Source organism: Acyrthosiphon pisum, chromosome A2 (genome assembly GCF_005508785.2).
Source record: "Acyrthosiphon pisum isolate AL4f chromosome A2, pea_aphid_22Mar2018_4r6ur, whole genome shotgun sequence".
Lineage (NCBI taxonomy): Eukaryota > Metazoa > Arthropoda > Insecta > Hemiptera > Aphididae > Acyrthosiphon > Acyrthosiphon pisum.
This window is the reverse complement of record NC_042495.1, coordinates 99940623-99952727: the sequence shown is the minus strand read 5'-3', so window position 1 is coordinate 99952727 and position 12105 is coordinate 99940623. Positions and strand designations below refer to the sequence as shown.

The 12105-nt window shown below is 27.1% G+C and overlaps 1 protein-coding gene across 2 annotated transcripts in view; it reads right to left on the bottom strand.

Moving 5' to 3' along the window:
• The window catches only part of LOC100166947 (cAMP-specific 3',5'-cyclic phosphodiesterase), a 519645-nt gene that overhangs the window by 220641 nt on the left and 286899 nt on the right, over positions 1-12105 (bottom strand). Inside the window, exon 1 of one of the 2 annotated variants that reach the window (XM_029489181.1) lies at positions 10911-11209. The exons of the other annotated variant lie outside the window; for it this stretch is intronic. Within the exon in view, the coding sequence (XP_029345041.1) occupies positions 10911-11041 (131 nt within the window). The 5' untranslated portion in view covers positions 11042-11209. Of the gene's footprint in view, positions 1-10910; positions 11210-12105 lie in introns of those variants that run through there. 2 annotated transcript variants of the gene reach the window in all.

Here is a 12105-nt window from a genome sequence, read left to right as displayed (position 1 = left end):
TATCTTACTTACCAAAAATAGTTAGTGTTTCACGAACATATTAATAATTGTTGATGTTTTGAAACTTACCTAGAACATAAAATAAAATATTGTTATTTAAAAAATCCAATCATAATAATATACGTATATTATTAAGAAACCATACAATTTAAAGTATAATTGAATAATGATTATAGATATAATATTATAATATAAATGTACAAAACAAATTGAAAAAGGTTTAAATATTGTCTTATTCAGTTTAAATGTAAAAAAAAAAAAAATGTTATAAGAATTTTGCTCTAAAACCATAAAAAATGTTTTATATTTTTAGGGAAAACGGCTTTCAGATAACGTATTATTAATATTATTTATATGAACATTTTAGCGTAGCAAACCTAGGTATGCATTTTTATATTTTTTACATTTTAATCATGCGACATGATTAATACACAAAATATTGATTTAACCTTCAGTATCAAATATTAAAAATCAAATTAATTTAAAAAACATTTTGTTAATAGGTACTTACCTACGTTAATTTAGAATGTTATAAAATTCTGATTAAAAAAGAAATGTACACTTATAAAAAGGTTAAAAGTGAATTACCTATGTATAAATATATTTTAATCATCATATAATATGCCTATAATTATAGAAGGGTGCTTATTATTATTTATTTTAATTTGAAAACAACATTGTCTGATGGAAAATGTTGTTATAACAATATTATATAATTATTATAACACATAATAATTACTACCCTATATATATTATATATGTCTATATGAAAGTGCAAATTTCTTAATAAGAATTTCGATAAAGTAACCTAGGTACCAAATTCAATTTACGGGTTCTCAAAACCAATTTAAAATTCCATAAATTGTCTGAAACAGAAACTCCACCGCTTAAACACTAACCTAACGCCACAAAGGTGAAATTTACGATATAGCCTTAATATACATTCGGGTATTATATCCAGTTAGTTTTTAGAAATTGTTTTGTTAAACATAATAAAGCGTTCCAAACAAAACAAGTTTTTTTTCGTGTTGCTGGCATTCCTAAATCGAGAAAACTTGTTATACTTACACGCACTTACGGTAATATAACCGTTTATGCGGAACACTGAACCCACCCGTAGTCCCCCACACTTTTACGTAAATACAATTTCGGCATTCGATTATTGCCGTTCGACACTAAAACATGTAATGGCCACACGCGATAGATGGAATAATTATTATACCTACTTCCGACATAATTGGTTTGCAAAATATTTCAATTTACGTATATTGAATTGCATTATTACCTATATAGTTTAATTATTTAATATACGACGTGTACAACATAATGATATTACACAGATGGTATATTTCTGTTCTTAATGAATGTATTAGAAGTACTCAATTAATTTTTCATTTTATTAGATTCCTATTGTGATGTATTTATCGTATACGTTTTGACATAATATTGAGAGTAAATAATTACACAGATCCATAACATATTTAATTTTGCTACGGAAATTTATAATAACGTGTGTAATGTGTATAGAAGTTTACATTGTAACCAGAAACTGTATTTTAATTATACTGTTATTATTTTTAAAACTCTCACCAAAACTCATTAATATTTAATATTCTAAAGTAGCATTAATTAAGCCCATAAAGTTATAATCCTTATTTTTCAATTTAACTTTATTTTAATAATCGGTTCAAAACTATACCCAAGATCAAAATATTTAATTCATAATAACATTTACGGATAAAACAGTATGTACTATATTACCTAAGTAATATACGTAAGTAGGAAATAATTAAATATTTAAATTTAATGAATGTCCAACGAAACGGCCAACAGGTAAGGTAATTTACCTAATTACTTACCTGGTACTTCGAAACGTTAAAAACAAATATCAAAAGAATAATATTATCTATTATCGCGTCAGACTAATCGTAACATATAACCCACGCGTTGTGGCATATAATTTATTGTAATTATTTATGAATAATGTGGTCGTGTATAGCAACACAAATTACATATTTTTTTTATGCATGATTAAAAGAACATAATTCATATATATTATATCATCTAGCAACTGGTACACCTATAAATGCTTAAAATATGCATAATTTAGGATTGGTTCATCGGTGCATAAAAAACATTTCACCCCTTGACAAACTGCACGCGATTTTGACGTCCGAAACGCTTCGATTAACATATTATTTTATATTGATGCAGATTTGTGCAAATTTTAAACTATAAAAAAAACATAAACAGTTTACTGGAAATCCCCATACATTGTTATCTCGTTAATTGGTAAACCGTATACCACGTCGGAGTTCTAGAAATTCGATCGATCTAAATAATACAAATCTGCAAATCGATAAACGAATTATACGCTGTCCCAAGTTCAATTTGCACATGACAAAGGCTGCGGTCCGGCCCAAACACTGCCCTACACCGATGCAGCTCTGCTGTAACGCGTGTGGGTAGTTACCGCAAATTATAGTTTATTGTTCGTAGGTATATAATATATTATAATGGGAATACCCACTATGGTGTTCGAATTATTATATTAAAAGGCGAACGAAAATCACCAACGCAATTAGCCTCAAAGGCTAATAGACGACTTTGTGCGACTATATATAATATGCATTGTACCCACTACGTATGCATATAACGCAATGACACACTGCATTATAATACCACATGCATCACTCGTTATATTATACGTACAATATATTACAGTAAATAAAAGTTAGACCGTACTCAAACATAGCGTCGGTATACGTTGCGTGTTCCACCTACAACTACAGCTATTAGGTATAGCTGGTATATAGGCGGTCGTAGTAGTACGGTTGATCAGTATACGTACCTACAGGGTGACTCACCAAGCACGCTTACCCCGTCTTTCATTTTAAAATTAATTTGTTAGAATTTTGATTTTAAGAATTCTTAAATAACAATACACTCAAAGACTATATTATTATTATTTTCAAAATCTAGAGTTTTTTTTTTTTACGGGATCTCGTGGAGATACAAACTTTTGTTTATCTCCCGTTCTAGTGTGATTCATTAAGCAAATCATTTTTTGAAAACTTCAATGTGCCTAGTTCAAATTTTGAACGGTTAGTCCCTCAGTTGTTAAAATTTCTGTACCTACTAAAGATTATAGTTGTTGTCCTAAAAAATTAAAAATACAAAAATACAAAAAAAAAGGTTATTTTGGATGCAATATCTATTTATTATACTTGGACGATTTTAACAAACGATTAATGTCGATGGATTAATATAATTTACAAACGTTTTCAAATTACAAATAGTCACTATAGCCATCATAATATTATCTTCCGGAACCATTTTCGTGGACGTAATGTCATTAGTACACAAAGTTAAATAACTCAAAAACAATTGATATGTTTTGATTTTGATAAGTCAGCATTTTAAGAAAAATAATCCACTAAATAATTTACAGTAGAAAATATGGGTTTCTCATTTGAAAAACAGAAGATTGTATGTCCACAGGAAACTTCTTAAGCAGTATAAAAAATGTCAACAATTTGAAAATATTGTCTTAAAGTATATTTAAAAAAATCCAGAAATCAGATTTTGAACAACTGAAAAATTTAACAAAAAAGGGTTGAGTATGCTTGGTGAATCACTTTGTATAATATATTATAGTAAAAATGAATGCCTATACGGCTATACTTATGTTATATTATTATTGCTTTTGTGTGCGAAAAACCAAATTTATAATATTAACATTTATCAATCACGGTTAATCGTATTTTACACGTATATCTCCGTTTAGCCAATCTATAGTTGTGTGCCTTTGTGAAGAACAAAATGACTAATAGAGCATAATAATAATATATAGGCACCTAATAATAATAATGAATAATACCGACCACCGACGATGGCATGAACTTTCGCGTGTTATATATTATTATAACGTGCGCCAGGTGCATAAAAATGCAATTTTACAGACACGAATCACCACTAACTGTTGTCGGAGAGCGGGGATGAAAATTTCATAGAAAACGCAAAAAATATTATTAGATCTGTAAGGGGTAAAATTTTTTTTTTAGGGGGGGAGGGGGCAAAGGTAATAAAAAATTAATTTAGATTTTTTTTATAAAGACAACTCTTTTGACTTTAGTATAATATTATAATATCAGAATGTAAAAGTCTAAATTTTAAAAATTATACATTGTTAAATTATTATATTCATATAATTACAATAAAAATGGAAAATGGAATAGTACAACTTAATATAATATAAATCTAATGTAAATATCATTCCATAATCCATATATTATGTAAATAATAAAGTTCAACTGCTTAATAACTGTTAGCTAGAGCATTGTAGTCGATGCTTGAATAGTAAAAAATAATTTACACATTAATGTATGGGCAAACAGTATTTAAGACCTATGCGGGGAGGGGTATTTTCCCAATCTTGATCCCATCCTTGGTATGCCCGTGGGAATGGAAAGAATCAAATAACTAATAAGACATATATATGATATCTGCAGAAACGACAATTGCAATTTTCGCTGGCCTTCCGTGTCGGAGTGGCATAAAAAAAAACGATAATAATAATAATAATAATGATAAACGGCAGTGTTCTATCGGAATATTCGCGAATTGCACACGCACGTGGAAACGTCACGAGAACCCACCGCCTTCGCAAGTATGGAATAATCGAACCAGTAAGATTTAGCACAACCCGTACCATAATAATATTATTATCTATCCAGCTATGAATATAATATATATATATTATACAAATTAAACATATGGGTACACCCGAACGATGCGTTCCATAATAATGAATGTTATTACACTAACAATTTATCGACAAATCGGTTTTACTACATTATCTTCCGTACGTAATATTTTACGAGCAATAACTATTTCAACTAAGTAGTTTATATTTCACAATATCACGGAAAACGCATGTAAAATATAGATAGGTACGGCAAATAATTATAATATTATCGCGGCCGACAATAATAACTAATAATTATAAAATATACGTTGCTTTACAGCCTGTAGTGTCGCAGTATCTGGCATATTATTATTATTATTAATATTATTAATTCAATGATCATTACTATAGCGCATTATATAATATAGGTACCTACGTAAATTTATTATTTTTAGAGTATATTATTATTCGTTCGCTACAATAATATTATCGTATATTAGTATACAGAGTGTATCGTCCATCCCTCGCCAGCCTGTGTACCTACTTTGGTTTTTTCCAACAAAAAGTGATTTTTTTCACAATCTGTATTACGATGAGGTACAATGAGGTGAGTGAGTTATGTACCTATGAAAAAATTAGTTTTAAACAATTGTATTGATTCAAATCTAGTAAAATCGATTATTAGAATAATATCCATTTATACAGTTACGTCATATTATTATTCTATAAATAATAAATTACTCAAAATAGTTTCTTACATAAAAGATTTTGGTATATAGGTACCATTTTAATTTTATTTTTACTTTCGTCGAAATTTAGGTAGATAATATAGTAAGGCTCAAAAAATATTAGGTTTTGTAAAACGTCATTCTTTTGATTTCCAAATTCCACATTCATTCCTATACCTTTGCAATGCATTATTTTGATCAATTTTCGAATATGGTTCACTTATATGGAGTCCGTACAGTAAATCAGATATTTATAGTGTTGATCATGTCCAAAACTGTTTATTGAAATGTATATCATCCAAACTTAAAATACTTATAATTAACCACAATTACAATCCAATTAGATCAAAACTGCACATTGTTCAAAGTTCAAACCTTATAATGTTGTGAACAATGAGTTATATAATATAAACCTCTATATATAAATTAATTAATAGTCAAATTTGTTCTCCTTCTCTTCTAAACTCTATCTCATTTAACGCTCCTCCTTATAAGAATCGTTCTGTTCCACTTTTCTTATATTTCACCTTACAACACAAATTATCTTATCCCCTCCTTTCCAAGAGCATTGACACTTTGCATCAATAAGTGCCCAACATTGAATTTTTCTTTTCACCTTTGTTGAAGATTTAAAATTCTTATTGTACATTTTTTAACCAACATGTTTACCGACAAGTTGTTACTGTCGTTGAATTGTATTATAATATCTGTAGTTTACCGTTATTTTTTATAATCTTAGTTATATGATATTATGAATACTGTATATTAATATCCACAGTGTAATTTATAATTTCTATGGACCACTGGGCCTTGGGCCCATTTTCTTCTCTTATTTATTTATTTGAATAAATATTATTATTACTATAAACTGATCTACATTTTTTTCAAAGATACCGTCGACAGAATTGGGAGTGATTCAAAGACATTTACATATATACAGGTCAAAGAAAGTGATTTTTTTTTTTTTGATTCAAAGTAAAACTTTATAGCATAGGTTATTGGTAATGGTATATTGGTAGTGGCTCTTTATCATTTTTTAAAAGTATATGTCATACATTTTATTTGGAAATCTAATTATTGACAGATACAAACGCGGAGAGATACACTAGATAGTGTATAATATAGTAGACAGTTCAGCAAAACCCATGCCACAAGAAAATAATAAAAACGCATGCGCCTATCTTTATTATTATATACATTGCACCTAATAGTATATTATAATATTGTAAGTACAGAAAAAAATATGTTAACCGAGGGTAAGTGTAAAATACAGTTTACAGCAACTATGAACACGACATACACGCAGGACTATAATGTGGATAGGTATAGTATAATAATAATATTATCCATGATAAGACCATCGCCCTATAATAACCTATAAATTACAACATACACGATCACGTTCATTCCATTTACGAATTATTATTATTACAACGTCTAATACGCGATGTTCGTTAATCGTGTTTTCGAGTCGATTTCAGTAGCACTTATTGTACGATTATTATGATATTGATAATGCATCATACCACATTATAAGTATATGCATTGAACTATTATGGTTATGAATTACAATAATATAGTGAAATAAACACGATTGTATCATACGTTTTTAGTACCTATTGCTGGCTGACCGTGGTTATATTTTAAACAAACAATTAATAGTTTTATTGTCTCTTCAGAACGGAAAAAGATTTTTTATAATATATTGTGCATTTTGTAAAAAATTTACATTTTTCAATACTTTAATGGTACCAATAATACGCACATAGTATGACGATAAACACAATAAAGCACACACATACTGCAATAACGACAGTAACTACAAAATTATGATATGTAATCTATTATTATATTGTTACAAAAGAGTTTTTTACGATTTACAAAACTTTTTCAATTTAAAATACACGATTGTAATAATATATATTATGACATATAATTCACATGCTAATTATAATATTAAAATACGTGAAATAATAAGATATGTTTAATATAATATAAGGTATCTAAAAAATGTGGTTAAATAAATGCAGTGTCTGCAGTCTAATAACGTGTGATTAAAACAGATGGTTAAAAGACAAATTAAAAACTGTTTGTATTTGATAAATAATATATTATTAGGTAGGTAGGTATAAGCTATTACTCGAAAATGAGATTTAATTAATTTTAAAAATTAAAATAAGAAATTTATTATTCTTGTATTTATTCAATGATCGAAATGTTACTTATTAGTTAAGGGGTATCAATCTTAAAAAAGTCATAATCATATTAAAATGCAGAAAATAACTAAACTCTGTAGTATGTGCGTATCTTTCGAAACTCAGCTAATGATTCATCTCATTAGAAAGTTGTTAATCGCAAAAATGTGCTGGGTATATCATTAAATGCATCGTTAGTTTTCATAAGCGTTTACTTCTTTATTGAATGTTTTATCAAAATAGCAATATACAATAAACTTGGTAGGTAAGTATAAACATTATACATAAATTTAAAATGTGTATACACATTAATTACAAGTTAATTATAACTACGTAAATAAAAGTTAATTATTAAGCAGAGTAAGATTACTGATTATTTATAAATTGCATCCTAACAAATATTATCAAAAAATTATTGACAGGTATTTGTTATAATTGTTATATCTTCGGAACGAAAAATAATTAAAATAAACGAAGTAAACCATTAATAAACTTATAAGTAGGTGTAAAAATAACATATATAAGAGTACCAGAAAGTTTATAAGTATACACTACTTTTACAGATTTTAGAGAAACTGCAATATATTATTTAAAAGATATCTTTTTTAAGAGTTAATCATATATAGGTACATTATAGTTTGCAATTTGCACAAAGATAGTGTGAAACACAAATCTGAAAACAAACATTAATAAAATGAACATTAAGTATAACACTCAATGAAATATTATATTTACAAAGCAATACACATTAATAATCCAAATTATAATCAGAAGAGCTTAATAATATTGTTCTCATAAAAATTGGAAAATACACAGTATAATTTAATAACATATTTTATTAATAGTAAAATAATTAATAATTGTAGCACCTTATGTTTATTTATTTATGTCAACTACTCAAATTTTAAGCGCTTTTCATGCAAGCATTTTGATGTTTTATAAATATATTTAAAACAAAATATTGGATAAAATTGAAGTAAGTACTCATGATTTGATACATGATGGAAGTAATAGAGTTGTGCGATAAGAAGTTATTTATGTGCAGGTACATGAAAATAAAATGTATTGGAAGTCTGGTGAATAATTTTGGTTTTTGTAGTTTACAAAGTCACTAGCAAAATCAAGAAATTAAAGAATTAAAAAAGATTAAAAACACATTTATAATATTATTATATTACATACATATTTAGAATTTTATATTTCATAATTATTCTGATATTCAACATACAATTTAACATGAAATTTAGGTAGGATTGGAATTCAAAACTTTAATATTATTTTAAAAACATAGTTTTTTATTGAAATTAGTAAATAATAAGACAGGGTTTGAGTCATATATTTATCTCAGTTTTTATTTTTGCTATTTGAACTAAAAACTTAAATTTATTACGAAATCATAAATCTCTAAGAAGGAAAGATTGGATGATATAATGATAGTGGATGGGGATCTAAGTAGTGATGTTGCTTTTGGATAAGATAGATGCTAACACTTAAAAAAAATAAGAAGAAAAGAGGATTTTCAGATTTTTAGTGGTAAGTACAGGACAATCAAATAGGACATGTTTAAAGTCACAAATGGCCCATTTTTGATGAAGTGTACAATAAGAAAAGGAGTTTACTGATAATTTATGGGAAGGAAATGGACCGAGATCATGACCTACTCTAAGTCACTTAAAGGCAACTATTTTGGTGTCTAGGATAATGTTCGAGGTATGAGAAATAGAGTAAAACGGAAAATACTACGAAATACCATAAACAAGTACTGCTAAGGTACATTTAATCATTTGATTTTTTTGTATTATTAAAGGAAAGAATTATTTTAATTTCACTAAATATTTCAAATATAATCCGAAGAGTACATATTAAATACTGAACCAAAATAAATTATAATAATAAGTCGTTTATATAAATTAAGTCCGGGCGGGGTTCTATAAATATGAAACTGGAAGGGTCCACATTTTTTTTTTTATTACGAAAGATAACGAATATCATTTTATTACGATTTTTTTCACCAAGATAACATTTATTAGCAATAAAAACCATTATATTTATATTTTTTAATTAATGGATAATAAGACGCATTGAGTATTTAGTATGTAGTTACAAATTGTATTATAACACGTATTTTAAAGTGGGAAGCTAAGGGGCCCTTTAGCTCCTAGATCCACGCCTGTTTACCTAAGTTATAATCGCATACCTAATCAGTAATCATATCACCTATACATATTGTGACGAAAAGTGTTACTAAAATACTACTGTTACAATATCTCAGTGTTTGAAATTTCAATTACAAAAATTAGGTATATACTATTATTGTCTATTATAAATATATTATAATATATTCTTAATTTTAGAATAAAATCTTGAATATTTATGATATGCATAATACATATATTTTTATTTTTAAATTTATGTCCTCGTTATATTAAAAATATTATGCCTTCTAGGTGTGTATAATATCAGACAATATTACAAAAAATTGATAATGAATTAATTTAAAGTATGTAGGTATATACATTATACATACATTTAATTAATTTACATTTTAATAAATCCATAATATTCTTTCAAATAGATTTCTTAACAATCAAATTCAATAATACATTATGCATTATACACCTATTTATAACTGTCCCCAGATTAATACTGTGGTATAGGCATTCAAGAAATAAAATGATTATACCTAATAAATAATATTATTATTTAAGTTAATTGAATATTGGTATTTGGATTTTTACTTGTCAAGTACCTAGTACATTTTATAATGACCCGATCAGTGTAAAATAAGGATATAAAATATATTTAGGTAATATAATAATATTATTGTGTGTATAATGTGTATATTGTTATTTTTCATAGTATTATTGTCATAAATAATGTTGTCAAATTATGATTTATATTTTGTCAATGGCATTATTACAATGATATAATATTAAAATCTACAGCAACAAATTATTTTAGGATCATTGCATTTTATCAACACGTATTTAGGAAAACTATAATCAAGCTGAAATCATTTATTATAATTTATAAAGATGTGTAATTTATAATAAATTTATCATAAATACATTTCGTATAAATTAATATACATATCATTAAAATATAGGTATACATATAATATATAATCGATAGGGATATTAAAGTGAATCCAGGAAAAACTATTAATTTGTTATAGAAATTTAAAAAATAAAATTTTTTTATTGTTTTACTTAACGCCCGTTTTTCTCAAATAAAGCAATTAACAACGAGTTCCATCGATAGGTATTAATTTGGTTTAGTTTAAAACTACAATTTGATTACCGCAGTTCACGTCCGATGACTACGGTCCATCCACGACGACGGCGTGCGTCTGAATCCTTCTTCTTTGCCCTCGCATAACACTGCGGTCCGTCGTCTAACAGATCTTCGTTACTAACCCTGAGATTGGCCATGACACCAGTCGCATCGTAATGTCACACGCGCAGTTTCGTGAAATTTATTTTAGAACAAAAACGCAAAACTCTCCGTGGTTCTGATGTATTGCGACAAGAATTTGAACCAAATTATAAACATAGGGATGTGTCAACAGCGTTTCCACGCGGACCGCGCGACTATCGGCGCTGTTTTCGGATATACGTCCCCGGTAAAATTTTGTGAGGGAGCCAAACGGGCGTTATATTTTTAAACGAGTGCGAGGCACTACGGTATGACATCCAAAGTGTGGTGGGAAAGAAACGTACACAGATTGCGCGGACAGCTTAATATTAATATTATTAATACATATATATATTATATTTATATATAATTTACTTCATTAGACGAACCAGGCGAACAAAATAACGTAATAATAATATGCTAAATTAGTGGGGATAGTGTTACAAATTTAACTAGGCCCCCACCATGATTATTTCACCCAAACTCAAGAAAATATTATAACGATGTGAATTTGTTTTACTCTACACGTATGAAACCCAACATTTTTACGATTCAAACAGCATATAATATAATTCACTAGGTAATATCACTAGGTAATTTAAATTTTACTGTTTAGTAGTAATCCTTAAAAATAATTACATATATTAATATTAATAAATTATTCGTAAAAATGTTAATCAAATTTTTTTATTTACTAATTTATCTCAGCTGTAGTAATTACATACTAAATATTTTATTCAATAAAAATGTTTGAATCGATTTTCTTAAAATTAAAAACTTGTAAAAGACAATAATAACATTTCCATGTCATTCACCAATTTTAAATTTGCTACATGAAATAAATTATTCCAACCAAATCGGGCCAAATAATAATGCTTCAGAAAGAGAAATGATATATTTATCTATGTATCCATTAATTTATCTATACATCTATAAATATATTTATTTATATTTAGAATAACTTTAAATATAAGCATCTATTATCAAAATGAATGTATTGATAAATATACAGTGCTAGATTAAGTGAAATAATTGTTGAGCAACAAATAAAAAAAAAACGATATTATGCATACAAATTGAA